Source organism: Epinephelus lanceolatus, chromosome 3 (genome assembly GCF_041903045.1).
Source record: "Epinephelus lanceolatus isolate andai-2023 chromosome 3, ASM4190304v1, whole genome shotgun sequence".
In the NCBI taxonomy this organism is placed as follows: domain Eukaryota; kingdom Metazoa; phylum Chordata; class Actinopteri; order Perciformes; family Serranidae; genus Epinephelus; species Epinephelus lanceolatus.
The window spans coordinates 18,135,534-18,152,550 of NC_135736.1; the positions used below are offsets into that span (position 1 = coordinate 18,135,534).

Genomic DNA, 17,017 nt, shown 5'->3' on the forward strand with positions numbered 1-17,017 from the left:
AGCGAGACGAGAGTGAATCAAAGCTAAGGAACCATTTGCGACAGTGAACCATAGAAACATTTACCATTTTTTAATTTTCACATTTTCACACTGGGTTCATAATGCAACATTTCAAACAAACTTAAATTATAAAACTTTTCCTGAGGAAATATTTGTATTTTTACACAGTTTTAAACAAACTGGTAAAAGTCCTTCTGGTACCAGTTGTCCAAGAACAGCTGTTCTCATGGCTTCTTCTGCTTCAAGTTATTGTCACACAAAAGCACTTCAATAAAACCTGCCACCTCTCAGTTTCTACTCAAACCTTCCTTGCATTCAAAAAGTTTTAAATCATAGCTGTAATAGCCTTTTTCCTGCCTGCTGTGCTTCCACCCGCGACCTTTGCCCCCTTGCCTGTCTTCCTGCCCCGCCTGCGGCTGGGTGCGGAGTGGCCCGGCTTGGCTGTGGTGAAGGTGATGCACTGGGAGTCCAGGTAGTCCGCCAGCTTGGCGGCACCCAGGCGGATCCCTGCTGCTTTGAGTTGCTCCTGGAGCTGGGACAAGACCAGAGGTTGGTACTGGAGGATCTGACTGTACAGTGTGGAGTCAGACAGGATGAAAGAGCGCACAGCCTGGAGGCGATCCTGAAGGCGGTTTGCTGACTGGGAGGCAGAAATACCACTGTCACTGTCTGAGTCGGAGGAGAGGCACAGCTCTGGGTTGGACCTGCTGAGAGACAGGAAAGTGGTTAGACACACATAACGAATTTATGATATTTTTATTCAAAGCTATAAGTACCATATTTATGTGACAATTATACACTGTCTTACAACCTGAATTTAAAAAGAAGCTGGAAGGAGTGTTAGGCTTCTCTTAATAACACTCCAGTGTGAAGGGTTTAAGATTCAAGATAGCCTTTATTGTCATTGTACAGACACCTATACAACGGGGGGATATGTTTGCAAAAATGGAATATAACACAAGTGTGTTTTCATTAGTGTATAATCATCTGAAAATAAGAATAGTTGTGTTTTGTTACCTTAGAATGAGTGGTTTATATCTACAAAGGGAGTGGGTCTAGAACTACACACTGGCTCTAGATGGGGCCATTCACAGTTTTAGGCGCCACTAAATTCCCTTAAATCTTTCACACTGCTCCTTTAAATCTTATAAGTATGCCTCCAAAAATGTTGTGTCAACTGGAAACACTAACTGCTCAAGTTGAAACTTGATTCCAAAGACAGTATATTTCATAAACGTGAATGAATGCTGCCAACTAGAGCTGAATCTAACAATTACTCTCAGAAGAGATTGTTTTCTTAAATATCATTTTGTCAGTCAAATGTAAAAAAAACCAAAACCTAATGAGCCTAATGTCACATATATAGACATGTAAGAGTTTGACTGATTTTCAAAGGTCAACATAATAATGGTAGTTTGTAGCAGGAGAAAGCAGATAGCTGCTGGACTGTGGAAACGAGGGCTTTTAATTTGAAATATAAAGTGGTGGCATTCACTTAATCACATTTTCAGGGTTATAGCGCTGCCCCCACTGCTGGGGTTCAGCCAGAAACTTCATGTTAATGTGCCTTAAAATGAACAGTACATTCAGACAGAGGCCAGAAGGGACCTGCTGTCTCTGGAGCTGTACCCACTGTTCCGGTTGGATCACGTCCCTGTGTGACTGGTGGAGGCTGCCTAGCCATTGGCCACTAGTGAGCCAAGTTCTGCTGATAACGGTAGTTTGTAAATTGTCCTCTTGGTGCCACTGTGTCTTTGGTGCCACTCTAATACACATGACTTGTTTTGGTTGACCAAAGTCCAAAAACCCAAAGATACTGAATTTACAATTATATGCAACAAAGCAAAGGAGAAAAAACTTAAATTTAAGACGGTGATACCAGAAAAAGTTTGACAGTTTTTCTCAAAGCTCACTCAACTCTGTTACATATTTTTCTATATTTTGTATGTCAATGTATTTAAAGGACACCACATTGGTACAACCTGTGCAGGTGTGTGCTGTGTGACAGGACTTCTACTGATGCCATCATTTGAACATGAGTGTACAAAATATTAACTGAGCTCTCCGAAAATATGCCTGGCAACAAAAACAGAATGTTCGATGCCTTAAGCGTGCAGTTACGAGATGATCCACGCACTTAAACGCACACAGTACCTTTCAGATTCTTCACTGGCAGCAGTTGAGGAGGTGTTGGAGCCCTGAGAGGCAGACAGCAGCTCTGCTTCCTCCTCTCTGTTGGCTTTCAGAGGGGAGATGGCAGCGGGGGCTCTCGGCTCTTTAAACTTCACTCTCTGGGTGCAGGAGACCGGCCTGTTGTCAGGAGCCTCTGAACCAGTGGGCGGCTGCTTCGTCCGAACTGTGCGGCCCGCTGACGGCGCCTCATCCTCAGAGTCAGAGCTGACCAGCTGGTGGGTGTACTGGTGGATCTCCTTCAGTTTGAGGATCATCTGGCGCTTCGGTAAAGGCCGAACACCAAACCTGCACGGGAAAGGAAAGTAAGTGAGAACAGACGAACTAACAGATGGACGAGAGGAAAGCAGCCTGAGACAGAGTGCAGAGCCAGACAGACTAAGTTGACAGAGACACCGCGGGAGGTAAATGGATAGGCTCCTCAGTTAATTGCCTTTATTAGACAAAAACACAGTGGCCCTTCGTCACCCTTTCTGTAACGTCAGGGCTGGGATGAGAGTGAACCTGCTGACCTGTTGAGCTTGTTCTTGAGCTCCGGTGTGTCCATGTCAGAGTAGTGGGGCAGTGGGGTGATGGGCACCAGGGTGTGACGTCTTTTATTGTGTGATGTCACTGTGGAGACACAAACAGGAAGACATTATTTAAGACTACAGTCTAATTTATGCACCTGAATTAACACTGTGAGGTATCATTTACACTGTGTTCAGTGCGTAATGCTGGTTTAAGTTGATGAACCTGTTTTCCTTCAGTAATTAACTACAGTTTACGGTATTTCGAGCAAAACCAAAGGCACACATGGATTAGTTGTTTTTACAGAAAGGTGGGCATATGGACAAATTGTAATTATACTATAACTATTTAGCCAGATTGTGTGACCGAACAAAAGTGTGGCTATGGATGCAGCAGCTTACTGAAATCACTGGGTTCTGGAGCTGCAGTGTTATTCTGGGACTGACACCAAAACCTAAAATCTGCCGCTGACAATATTAGAAAGCTGAAAGATCTCTTAATGAGCAACAAACACTGAGATGTCCCACAATGTTATCTACGTTTGGCCAGTTATCCATGGAATGAAAAAAGTGCTGCACCCAACAAAAAAGGAGGGCTGAAACTAAGGACTGATTTCATTATTGATTCATTTATCCATTAATTTATTGTTTAGTCCATGATGCAGGACAACAACCGCTCCACCAAGCTTAGTCTTAGCAAGGTGCTGAAACATCACTAAGTCCAGCTGGTGGAAAAAACCTTCTGCTAAGTTAAATCTATGCAGTGTTTCGCTTTGAGCTTTCAGTCTATCAGACCTTCATCAGAGCATACATGAATCACTGTCCATGAATCACTGAGTCATGTTGTTCATGAATCATATTGTTAGGTCTTTATGTTCCATAGTTTTGAGTGAGTCAAACATTTTTTTTAATGTCTTGTTTTGTCCATCCAACATTTCAAAACCCCAAAAAGTAGTTACAGTGACATAAAAGAGCAGATCCTTATTGGAGAATCTGGAGCCAGAGGATGAGCAGTGTTCTTGGTGACAGTGGGCTTAAAGGTCTCGTGTGCAGGATTTAGTGACATCTAGCAGTGAGGTTGCAGAACTGAAACACCTCCTGTTTTCCAAGTGTGTAGGAGAATTGAGGTACATGAAGTCCAAAAAACGGGACTGGACCTATCTAGAGACAGGGTTTGGCTTTTTTTTGTTTAGGGCTAAAAGAGAAAGCATGTCAGACTTCTTTGTAGGACGACCCACTGTGTATCTAGATATAAATGGCTTATTCAAAGGTAACAAACACACAATCTTAGTTTCAGTTGATTTTAAACTAAAGAAAACACACTTATTATATTATAATGGCATATATTAATATTAAATACCATTTATCCCAACACATGCCCCTAAACCCAACACACTGGAACTCTAAGCATTTAATTAGAGCTGATACAAAATGTGGGTTCATTGATATGTTTGAGAGAAATTTAAATTAGCAGCTATTTTAACTGCTTATTGAGTCATTTTTTTCCAACCAAAACACCTTCTGTGACAGTAAATTGAATATTTTGGAGTTATTAGAATGTTGATTAGACAAAACAAGATGTGTAAAGATGTGGAATTTAGAAAACTGTGATAGGCACTGATAAAACAATGGTCTGTTGCAGGCCTAAATTTAATCAATTATCAGAATTGTTGTCAATTAATTCTGACTAATCAACTAATGGATTCATTGTTTATTTTATTTTTTTTTAAAAATGGGCATAGAAACAATCAATAAATCTGTGTCAGCAACTTGAGAAGGCCTCAAACAATTAATATCTACATTTGGCTGTTATATTATTTTAGCAGTCGGAGTCACTGGCTTTAAACTCTGTGTCTGCACCAGTCTGTTAGAACTGAAGAAGCCTCTTGGATGAGAGGTGAAACGTCTTTAACAAAGTCAAGCAAGTCCAGGTGCCTACGATATAACACTTAAGATTGCCATGACTTGGATGAATGAGAATCTCCACCAATATTACCAGTTTGTAGGGCTGCAACGATTAGTCGACTAATTGATGACTAATCGATGATTAGTTGACTATAAAAGTACCCCAAAAGACTCTTACTGCAGCTTCTTACGTTCAAATATTGGCAGCTTTACACACTCTCCCATGACGGTGAACTAAAACCCTTTGGCGTGAGTACGAAACAAGATGACATGATTTTGGGGTTTGGGAGAGACAGACCGACATTTTTCAACATTTTAATACATTTTTCAATAAAATGATTAGTCGACTAATCGAAGAAATAATTGACAGATTAGTCGACAATGAAAATAATCGTTAGTTGCAGCCCTACCAGTTTGTTTCTAACTGTTTGTGTACATGTATGAGAGTCTTGGGAATACAATAACTCATGAAGTGAAATACCAACTTCATACTTAGACCACAGACTGCTTTGTAGAGCAGATGATCCAAACACCTTTCAGCAGAAATGTGCATATTAATTGAGGAAACGTGATTCTATCAAACAGCTACAGTTTTACTCTTTAATGCTTTAAGATATGGAAATCATAACCAGCCTCTTGTGAAGGCATGTTGACATTAATCAGCGTATCTGTCTGCTCAAAAAATAATATCACTGTTGGCAGAATGTTTTTTTCAAAACCTCAGATACTGAATTCCAGTGACTTACAGAAAGTACAGCAGTCATGACTTACCTGGTGTTTTGAGCTGAACTGAAGGATTCGCCCTCTGAGATAGAGGAAGAGCCTCCTCCTCTTCTTCCTCCTCCCAGCTGTCCCACACTTTGGATTCCAGGAGGCTGTTGCTGATCGGTGGTGGGGTCCGGGTGGTGGGGTTAGGTGGTGAAGGAGTAAAGGAAAGGTCTGAATGAGCCTGTTCACTGCTGGACGGCTGTGTGCTGTGAGCTTTGGATGCAGTCACACTGCTGTGGCTGTTTAGTAAATGGACACTGTGTTTGGATGGTGAAGGTCGACAGGCGACAGAAGAGGGTGACCTGGCTGTTTCTCGTTGTCCCAGGCTGCGCTCTCCTTGCTGGCTGGAAGCTCCGCTGTCCTCCAGCCTCAGACTGAAGCAGCCTGGGTTCGCATCTACGTCTGCACAGGCGTCGAAACCCCACGAGTCGTTGAAAGCTATGGGGGGCTCGTCCATGAAGCTCTGCTGTAAACTGGATTCAGCAGTTTCTGCCAATCCAGTTTCTGCTTCTTCCTTCTCTCCTTTATTTTCACACTCTGTCTCTGCTTCTCCTTCCTCATCTTTAATCCCCTTGCTCTTGAGCTCATCTGTGTTGTTGTGACTGCTGGACTCAACAGAGCGTCGGCTTTGACTAGAGGACCCGCTGTGCCTCTTCTCCGGGCTTTCAGATGGCTTTCCTTGACTTGTTGATCTCTGCTTATTGAGGTTGCTATGGAGAGGGGAGGTGGCAAAAGGAACGGGGGCCTTATGGAGCTCTGTGTGGAGGGGAGTGCTGCTGTAAGGCTGCAGCTGGGCATGGAGGGGTGTATCCTGTAAGGAAGTCATGGTTGAGGGCTTAGGTTGGCACAGGGGTGCTGCAAGTACTCCTCTATCTTTACTCACATCACAACTAGTGGTTCGTTTAGAAGGAAGGTTGAGATCCAAGCTGGCGCTACTGGTCTCGTCCAGTTTTAATTTGGGAACACTTCCCTGTGTTGGGGCAACGTAGGCAGAAGCTCTGGTTGAACTGTTGGACGTCTGCAGTCTGTTGTTGAGAGGTAAAGCAGGAGAGGAGAAAGCAGAAGATGAGTGTGAGGAAGTGTCGGCTCGAGGGAACAGCTGCGTCCTGCACATGCTGCTTTTGGTCTGAGTGGAGCTGGTTGTGGAGCTTCTTATGGGCTGGACCGGTGTGGACGGGATCAGCCAGGACACTTCTGGAGAACAGTCTAAAAGATCCTGGTCATCTAGACGACTTTGACCCGGTGCTGCAGCTGAATCATGAGGACTAATCTCTAAACTACTAGACTGTTTATCCTTGTGGGTAAGTTCATTAGGTTTCAGGACTGGCTGAGGTTTGATCTGGGTGTAGCTCTGCAAGTTCTGGACGACGCAAGGGGAATTTGGTGAAGGACTGCGGGAACTAAGAACTACCTCCATCTCCTCACTTGAGTCAGATAAAACGATGAGTTCAGGTTCCTTCTTCTCCTGAGACGAATCAGGAGAAAAAGGGACACAGATACTACAAGGACCTTGGCTTTCCCGCTTCAAAGCATCTGTTCCCTTGTCTCCACCACCACCCCAGTCACCCGCTTCACCAGGGGACTGGCCTGGAATAGGCAGGTTGGATGCACTGGGTGGAGGGCTGGGGGAAAGGTCGCCAGCTACGCTTGCTGAAGACTGAAGCAAAGTTCTGCCGGACAGTTCAGATAAGGGTTTATGAGGAGACTGGTGTTGTTGGGATTGAGAAGTGTGTGCCTTAGCAGAGTGGGAAGTAGAAGGTGAAGAGGAAGGCTCTTCTTCCTCGTAGACCCCCCAGGATTCTGAGAAGAGGCGGCTGTAGCTGCGGTCCAGGCTGGGGTCTGGCTCAAGTTGAGATTTTTTCTTTATGCTGAAGCCTGCTGAGCTTTGTCTGGGTTCCGTCAGTTTTGTGAACACTTCTTCTCCATCTTCTTCCTCATCTACCCTCTCCTCTTCCTCCTCTTCCATGCTGTCCTTCTCCTCCTCCCTCTTTCTCTGTGTGGCAGCAAACTCATAAATCTCCTCCAGCTCATCCTCATTCACTTTCTCCTCACTGATCTCCCCGTCGCCTGATGCGAGGTCGTCGCCATGATGATCTCCTTCCAAGTCTCTCTCTTTGTCCCTTCCTCCGTCTGTGTCCGTGCCCTCGTCGTCTTCATCTTCCTCGCCCCACATGGAGCGTAGCAGCACCATGAGGGCCTGGTCTGTTTGGTTGTTGACATTCTCCTCCTGGTTTATGTAGTCCTCCTCGTCCCCTGGAGGCGCTGCATCCTCTTGGTGGAGCTCACAAAGCTGCTGTAGCTCCTGCAAGTCAAACCTTAACAAACACAACAAGAGAAGAGAGGAGTCACAACGCTGGAGTCAACCATAGGAATGTTTAAATAATTTTCATATACATGCTCTTGAACTTGACCTGTTATGAACTATTCAGTAAAATCCGAGCTGATGCTTTACGCTTTACCCTGCTCAGCATGAAATACAACACACCCGATCAAAAACCTGAGGGTCAACAGATAAGCTTGTCCAGAGGTGGACCAAAACTTTTGATTCCAAAGACAAAAATGGTATAGATGCATAAAAACCTGGATGCCAGTTCCAGCACGTGAGGACGAAGTGATGCTGGGATGGCGCAGCGAGCTGTGTAGAGATACCGCAGCAAAGCAAACACCGCCTGTCCCGGGACGTCATTCATCAACACCCTCTGGGCCGCAGGCATGCCTTCCTCCCGCACCCCAAAACCACTTTCATGAACCTGTGAAAGGAGCAGAGGATGAAGGAGAAACGATGATGGAATGTTAAAATGTATTTAATTTAACAAACTAAATGTTTATGTGACAGACTTAAGTCTTTGTATCCTGTTAGTGCGTCCTCTTTCACTTATACTACTGTACTGTCCATGAAAATGGACTTATACATATTAAACACAGTCCTGGGCCACAGTCAGATAGTGTTTTTTTGCTTAGGAAGGTTCCTCACTGAGTGAAATGACCCAGAAGTATCTATGTCGCAGCCATGATGAGAGCTGGTCAAATTTTCTAAATGCTAAGCAGAGGAGCTTCAGTGCTTCCTTTCTTTTCTCCTTTAGCATGGAGTGCACTGGACCATCCTTTATGAAAGTACAGAAGATAATGCCGTCCCACAGTTCCATGTGGCAGCAACACTTTAAAGTGACCCACGTCATTGACATCTGCCGTCCATAATTATGTAGCCTTGTGTAAGTACAGTCGGATTCTCTTTTCCTAAGACCTTATGCACTCTCCTTCACATCTTTTCTTGACCTCATGATGTTTTCCATAGAGGTTAAGGAAAAGTGGCGAGGAAAAGACACATAATGTTTGGTTTTTTTTAACTATTCGTCTGCAGCCTTGGTTCATATATTTGCAGGGTTGTGCCTTGCAGCAACACACACACTGATAAACTGTTACCATTTCTGCCAGCAGGGGGCATCGAGTGTACACCATGAAGGAATGAGCAAAGTAGACCTCTCCGCTGTCCACCTGGAGCTGCAGGTCACTGAGCTGAGGGTTGTTCACCATGCTGCTCAGGTCTGATGCAAGTCTGGACAGCGCCACCTACAGAGGAAACACCAGCAGGAAACACTTGGGGTCAGTGAACTGCAGATTTAATATGTAAATGCACAAAGAGTGCACAACAGACAAGACGTGCCATGTGGCATGTATCATCTCAGTTTGGAAAATCTCTGTCAGAAAACATAAAGGACTTACAGGACTGTGATGCAGAGACATGCATCCAAAGAGACAAGAGATACTACACAGAAATGCAGCAGATGAGATGAAGTCAGAGACAAAGTATGAAAAAGATCAGAATTCAGGATGCAGGTTGAAAATGTCAGAATAAGGTCTTACTGATTGGTGGCCGCTTCCGTCTTTATCCGCCCCTGCCTGAACAGTTGTCCTCCTCTCTCGGCTGCAGGCAGCGTCTGAATGTGTGTGTGTTGTATCTGGTAGGAAGCCACTCACACAGAAGTCAGCCTGCTCCTCCGACTCCTCCAGGACGAAGCCGCTCAGACGGAGATTTGCGTTCTGACTGACACTTTTGTCTGTAAGAACAAAGACAATCAGGAATCTGAACTGATGACCAATTAAGTCACTATGTAACAATTTGAGTTGGCGAGTTACTCCCATGGGTTACAACAGAGCATGGCTGTGCAATGTATTGATGTTATATCAATATTGTGATAATGAGACTAGATATTATCTTAGGGTTTTTTTTAATATCAATATTAGAAGTGCTTTTATTCCTGGTTTAAAGGCTGAATTATAATAAAGTGATGTAATTTTCTGAATTTACCAGACTGTTCTTGCTTTTCTACTCATTAAATCCATAATGCTGATGATTATTTATCAAAAATCTCATTGTGTAAATATTTTGTAAAAGCAATCGTCAACCCTACAATACCCTTGAAATATTGGTATCAAAGCATTTGGTCAAAAATGTATTAATATTGTTCTTCTCTGTATCACCTAACTCCATGACAGTGTAAAACTACAAAAGCAACACAGATTTCTAAACCAGATTAGAGCAGTTAAAAGTGATTTTCTTACATACTATATATATACAAAAAGATACATGACTTTTAAGCAACATATTTTCCTGGCTACTTTGCACATAATTATTTGAAAGATAAGTGACTGTGGTCGTGGGACGCTATGGTATGAAAACAAACGCAAAGCAAACATTTATGAACTTAACATTTATGCACAAGCAAATATTTATGCACTTAATGCATAGCTAAAGGATAATAAACACAACTGAAGGACAAATATTTTAAGATAAAATGAAACTACATTTGCAGGAAAACTATAAAGAAAGTTTTAAAGTTACAATTTTGTCACTTTAACATTAGAACTAGAGGTATAAATCACTGATTTTGTCACAATATGATATTATATCGATTCTCTGGACAATAATAGGACATTTGCTGATATCATAAATCTGCCACAATACGATTTTGATTCACTTCCACTCAGGGGTCTATGATCGATATAACACAATATTGTGAGCCTATTTAACACAATCGGTTACAGAAGAAGCTGCCACCCCTTTCTGTTTTGTTTTTGGCCATAAAAGATAAAAAGTTACCACCAACAAACATAACTGTAAATAATTCTAACTGGTTAAGTGCAGTTAAGTTTACTTTAAACTGACTCCACTAACACTCATAAAACAGAACATGGAATACGTTAGCCTTCAGGGCTTTTTTTTTTTTTGGTGGAGAGCCCTTTCTGGAGAAATCTTTTCATTTGAGCCCAAACCATCATCTTTTCCCCAAAACTTCAGGATTATCTGGCTGAAAGCCCTGAAGGGAAATCTTCTCCCAGCCGCCATAAACCATGGATTACAGCCATGTGTGTGAGTGCGTTACCTGTGTCAGGGCCTGGAGCAGTGTGACCATACTGGGTGAGGGTCGCGCCGTCTTCGACCAGCTCCATCAGGTCCATCAGGAGTGCCCGGCCTGTCCCCGGTGTGGAGAGAGCCGTCTGGGAAGAGGAGGCTGTCTGGGAGGAGGATGGCAGGGTGGAGGCCCTGGTCCCTGTGACAGGAGTTCCTTCACTCACAGGTCGGAAGGAAGACTCAGGCTTGTTGACGGTGCTGGAGGTGGTTGCATCAGTCTACAGGTGGACAGCACTATGATTAATTTGATCCACTGGCAGTAGTTATTGATTAATAACAGAAAACACAGCATCTCTCTTTCAAAGTTTCAGCACTTGTGTTAAGCCACCCACAGGACAGAACTACCAGACAGTGTGTGGTTCTCCATCTCAAAAGGTGACTGATAGCTTCAAACAACACAGAACAAACAACAAAGTACATAAACATGTCTTCTGTCTCCTCACCGCCGCTGCCTCCCAAGGCGTGATGAACTCTCTGAGCTCTGGGGTGTAGAAATCAGACAGACAGGTGTTGGCTCCGTCCAGCAGTGCGCTCTTCTGCCACAGGGGGGCAGCACCGCTCCAGCCTGGCAGACTGCTGGGGCAGCGGGTCGGGGTGGGTGGAGACGGGGCCCGGCTGCGTAGGAGGAGAGCAGAAACTCGTTCCTGCAGCCTCGCCAGTGCCACCTCGGCGTCCTGGACGAGGAGGAGAGGAGGAGGACGGGGGACGGCGCCCTTTTTCCTCTTCCCACGCCCCTTACCTGCACCAAGAGGAGCAGAGGACAGAGAAGGGGGTCAGGTGAGGCATCTAAAGACTTGCACAGAGCTCAAGTATTTACGACATAATCTTTAAATAATTTATCAACTAAGTGAATTTTGGTAGTCCTGAAAATAAAACCATTGTGATCTGAAGCCAATTATTTGAACAGTTTGTGCTTTGCATTTGTGTTGTGGTGTGTACACTGCTTCAGGCCTTGCCAAAGGTAACAAACACAGACACACAATACACACAGACTAAAATATTTGTTGCGGGACCAAAAAGAAAACATGAAAACTGCCTCTAGGGATTTAAAGAGTTTCTCAAATTAAATACGACAGACTTGTAACTGTAAAAAGGCTACTGGAGAGTTTCACAACACATTTGACATCCATTCATTCAGCCATCAGCTTCTGGAGCTAGTACTGCTTCTTCCTCAGCGACACTTCAGTGGAGCGGGTGTTTGCTTACAAAGACGCCTGAACTTGGATCTCCAAGTTAAGAGGGCTGTTACTTCCTATAACCTCTCTTATCTAAATGCATTTACCCCTGTGGCTTACTTATGAGCTACTGAACTAACCACAGAAACAAATCTCTCAGTCTTAGCAGTTTTAGTTTATACCACAGGCACCTACCAGCTATCACACTCACTGCTTACTGGAAACTTTTTGTTGCACCACTTTTGGCTTTGAACAAGCTCCCCTAGCGCTACATTACAAGAACCAGCAAAGCCAACACACAACTGAAGCTCACAGCATTCATGTGGCTACTGCACAGTTACCTACACGTATACAAACGCCATGGCCAATCAGAATCAAGCAGCTCTGAATCCATGGTATGAAACAAGCATCAGTTTCAGGCCAGAAAATGCTGCAAAAGCCAAAGATGACGTCCTCAATTGTCTTGTTTTGTCCACAACCCAAAGATATGCAGTTTACTGTCATAAAGGAGTAGAGAAACCTGAGGAAAATTGCATTTAAAAAGCTGCAAGCGGAGAATTTTGACTTTTTTTTACTCCCTGCTGTTTGTTAGTGCTTCATCAAAAAACGTCTTTTTGTTGATACAGTGATGTTACATCACCTGCGTCTGGCCTCCACTTTAACGCTGGAGTCGAAGAGATGTGCAAGGCAGCAGTTTGTAACATCTCTGACTCCCTGTCGCTCTGCTGCTGTTGTTCCAGCAGAGAGGAGGACAGAGCCATGGCCACCATGGTTTCTTCGTCCAGGGGTGGAGTCTTCTTCCTGGGCTTCTTCTTGGCTGGGAGGCCCGGCTTGGATGGGCCTTTTCTTTTAGTGCCACCAGTCTGTGTGCTGAAGAGAAAAACAGACGAAAGGTAAGAGGGCTGATTAAACTCTGTAAGTACTATATCTGACGTTAACTGATAGGCAAGCTATTCCTATTATGGGCAAGGTTTGCAAGCAGTAAAACATGATCATCTTAAGTTTGACATTCTTTGTCTGTTAATTGGTCTGATCGGCCCCTGACAGGAAGCTCAGAGGTGTATTATGGTACTGAGGTGTACTCACACTGTGTTAGCAGTGGGGACACTCTGGGTCTCCTCAGTTTGTCTCTGCAGAGCTTGCAGCAGCACAGCCGGAGCGACGCCCATTTCTGAGGAGCAGCGCTTGAGGTGGGCCGAGCGACTCTTCTGGGACTTGAACTTCTTGCCACAGATGGGACAGTCGGGGACCCCAGGAGGTGGAGGAGGGGGGGCTGGGGCGGTCTTTTCACTCTCATCCAAACATCTGCAAAGAAGGATCGTTCTAGTTAATTTTACTGTTGTAATTCACTCCAGATATGAGCATGAGTCAAATGGCTACAATGTAAATGTCCAAACCTGTTGAGATGCTGCGTTCGCCCATCAGGTGTCATATGTGAGAGATCTCTTTGGCAGATCTGACAGAAGAAAAGGCCTCCGTCCTCCAGGTCGACCGTCTGGGCCTCTGCTGCCTCCCTGTCCAGCTCCTGCTGCAGTCGCAGGGCCAGAGCCTCATCGCTTTCCTGGGGCTCCGGGTGGAGACCTGAGCTGAAAGACTCTGGAGTATCTGGGTGCAGAGGGGAGGTGGCAAATATAGATACAAGTAAGGGTGTGCTAAAGTTACATTTGTACTGGAGATGGTATATCAATAGAGTTTTGTGGCTTTAATGTGTTAATGTTTTGATATAGATCCAATTGTATCTTAGCATTAATGTTATATTAAGGAAACATCATGGGCGTAATCCTGAGCATTCTGTATTAACCATGCACTCCTAAAGCTGCACACCAACTACCTCAGATTTGAAACTGTACAAACACAAACAACCCTACTTTATTTATCATCCAAACTGGTAACCTGTTTTTGTTGTTTTATACACTGTATATACTGGATTGCACCTTACTGTTAGCTAGTTTTCATATTTCGATGCAAAGGAGCAGCGGCTCTACTCCGAGCTCCCTCCGGATGTCCAAGCTCCTCACCCTATCTCTAAGGCTGAGCCCAGCCACCCCATGGAGGAAACTCATTTCGGCTTCTTGTGTCCACGATATTATTCTTTCGGTCACAACCCAGAGAACATGACCGTAGGTGAGGGTTGGGACGTAGATGGACCAGTAAAGTGAAATCTTCAGAAGCGAGGGAGTTCAAGTATCTCAGAGTCTATTTGCTACACGTATTTATATTTGTTACACATTTGTTTTTTCTACGATGTTTTACAGTCCTTGTATATTGTACTATTTGTATTTGCACTCCTCCAACTCTGTACTGCAACTTCTGCACAGCTCAGGATAAAAACGTTATTTCTCATGGTGTGCTTGTTAGTAAATGTCATCTAAAAGCACTGACAGTGATCATCTAAATGCTGCCACATTAGCACAATAGGGACAAGCTTATACGACCATGCCAATTGTGAGTGCAGTTTTGTGTCCTGCATGTGACATCAAGGTGCATTAAAGGCAGATAAATATAAACCCAACAAAACAAGGATAAATATGACCTACGAAGAGGTGTGACAAGACGAAACAGTTTGTATGATCTCAATCATGGATGATGATTACATATTTTTACGGTCTTGAAAAAGCTGTAGGCCTATTCCCTCTGTTCACTTGGAAACAGTGCTGCACAATCTGTGCCAGGAGCATCATGTCATCTCACCTTGTCCTTGAGTCAGAGGTGGAGGAGGAGGAGGAGCACTGTCGTTCTCATGGTTTGTGGGCTGGCTCTTGTCCTTGAGCACCATCCTCTGCGGACTGGCTCTCTTGAACTGTTGCATCCTGTGGAGTACTTTGTCTTTCGCCGACAAACGTCTCTCAGCTCTGGGTCCTGCTGCTGCTGGTCCTGCTGCTGCTGGTGCTGCTGGTGCTGGTGCTGAAGGCACACCTGATGACGACTCAGCATCTCCTGAATCATGTCCAGTCTCCCCACAGAGCACACGCTCCTGTGCACCAGTACAAACAGGCTGGGACCCAGAGTCACCATCTCTTCTGTGATTTCTCCTCCTCTTGTCTCCATCGCTTGCCTGGCTGGAGGGCTGACGCTCTGCCTTCCTCGGCTGTCTGGACTCACCTGGTTTCTTACGGACTCGTCTCAACAGCTTTGAGCAGAGATCTACAAAATCCTGATCCGAGTCATCCATGATGGTGCACTTCGTCTCACATTAAAAGGCCATGCCAGCATGTCCCCAGCTGTAACGACCAGCCTGCAAAGAGAGATGGTTTAAGTTGGAGTCCACATTGGGTTCAGAGATCACAAGGGCTCCCTGTGACTGGTGGATAGTTTAATTTGCTCCAACACAACACGTTAGCAAGATTTAAGAGCCAGTATTGCTGCTTTGCTGCACAAATCAAGGAAAACGGATGCGACATAAACTCAAATACATACAATTTTGTTAAATTTGGGGACATTTCCTGACAAATAATGTCTAAAAACGCATGCTTGCAGTGGAAATATCAGTTAACGTTAGATAGAAAGCAGTTAGCTAGCTAGCTGTTCACGCTAACACTTTATCCTCACCCAGGTTCGATGAATTTACATTTCAGTTTTAACTTTCCCCCTCATCGCAGTTCATTCAGTCTGTCGCGACGGCGAGTGTCGTTTATTTAAAATATATGCAGCATTATATGTGAATTATATGGCTAATAAAAAAAGGCAAAAGGCCAGCGGGGTTTGTTTTTATTTTAAAAGCACAGCTTCAACCGCTTCGTTGTCAACTTCCGGCCATGTGACGGTGAACGGTCCAATGCACAGCGCGCCTCTCGGGTCACGTGAATGCAAATCCCTGCAGAATCATTAAAATCATTCAAGTTCTTAAGGAGGGTTGGACAGTGTGACTTCATCCTGACACTACTTCAGCCACATATGTATAGCATCTGTGAGAAATGTTTGTGACTGAGGTACTTGTCACATAGTGTTTATTTATCCCAAATATTTTATATTTTTACTACAGCCCAGTTTTACAGTTTTAATTCTTTAAAAATTATTCCTTTAGGATCTGAGGGGTCGTAAACATTTTATTCTCTGAGAAAAGACAAGTCATCATTACCTCAACGTCTTTGATCATCATCATAAGACCAGCAGGTCCATCTGTGTTCTACTAACTTCACTCAGACCTTTTAAATGTCTTTCTTAAATATTATAATTTCAGGCTATTGTCAATGTCTGTGACCTAACTGTGACGACCATGATATCGACCATATCATTGTAAGACAGGATACACACACCCACAAACTCCTGTCATCCTTACTGTATCTGTCATGTGTTTGAATGTATTTGAGCCTGCAATCCAGACAGGACTGAAGGCTAGTTCCTCATAAAGACATTACTGTTATAGAAATGTTAAGTGCTTCTATCCCACTTGAAAGATCCTTGCAAAGCTTATGAATTTACTCTTGATAATTATGACTGTTAAACTTTGATAACTTGAAAATGTGGAAACATTCAGAATTAAGTGCATGACAATTGTTTTCTAATTTTATTACAATTCCTTTAAAGGGCTCAAGATTTTTTATTTCATTTCATATTTTTCCATTGGTGCCAGAATCATTATTTCTTGTACCGTAGCTAGGTTTATAAATGTAGTTATAAGCCTTTACTTGAGACCTGAGCAGAGCTGACTTGCCCATTTTTTCAAAGCTTTAGAATGGAAGTGTGACTGTCAAATAAAGGTGAAGTTCAGAGGGAGGATGTTAACTGTCCATCATATCCCTACTTGTAAATGATGCTTGCTTTAGTAACCTTATTCAGCTTCTGAAATGTGAGCTCTATCTGCAAATTACTGCATGACTACTTTGACCCTTCACTAAAAACTCCCTTAACTGTGATCATACACTTTGATCTGAAACTATATCAGCCCTATTCCCACAGGGTTTATTACCAGGGGACCTCAGGTGATTTAGAAATGACCCCTTCACATCTGTTTTGTGCAGTGCATTCACATGGGATAAGCAGTGATGCACATTGTTCATATCTTATTTTAAAAATGTGGGTTAACCAAACAAGCAATTCTGCCACACAATGTCACA

At 43.8% G+C, this 17,017-nt stretch overlaps 1 protein-coding gene and 1 long non-coding RNA gene across 2 annotated transcripts; one reads left to right on the top strand and one right to left on the bottom strand.

Moving 5' to 3' along the window:
* Window positions 1-56: 56 nt before the first annotated feature.
* On the bottom strand, window positions 57-15,708 carry slx4 (SLX4 structure-specific endonuclease subunit homolog (S. cerevisiae)). The gene is made up of 14 exons (XM_033624092.2): window positions 15,510-15,708; window positions 14,652-15,195; window positions 13,358-13,565; window positions 13,047-13,265; window positions 12,601-12,830; window positions 11,229-11,524; window positions 10,757-11,003; window positions 9,237-9,430; window positions 8,796-8,942; window positions 7,953-8,122; window positions 5,376-7,687; window positions 2,703-2,802; window positions 2,155-2,478; window positions 57-704 (listed from the first exon to the last, which is right to left on the bottom strand). The coding sequence occupies exons 2-14, from the start codon at window positions 15,130-15,132 to the stop codon at window positions 326-328; spliced, it is 5,307 nt and encodes a 1,768-aa protein (XP_033479983.2). The 5' UTR covers window positions 15,133-15,195; window positions 15,510-15,708; the 3' UTR covers window positions 57-325.
* LOC144462300 (uncharacterized) lies at window positions 11,474-14,303 on the top strand. The gene is made up of 3 exons (XR_013490635.1): window positions 11,474-11,594; window positions 12,704-12,853; window positions 13,084-14,303. It is a non-coding gene; the product is annotated as an uncharacterized LOC144462300 (long non-coding RNA).
* Window positions 15,709-17,017: the final 1,309 nt, after the last annotated feature.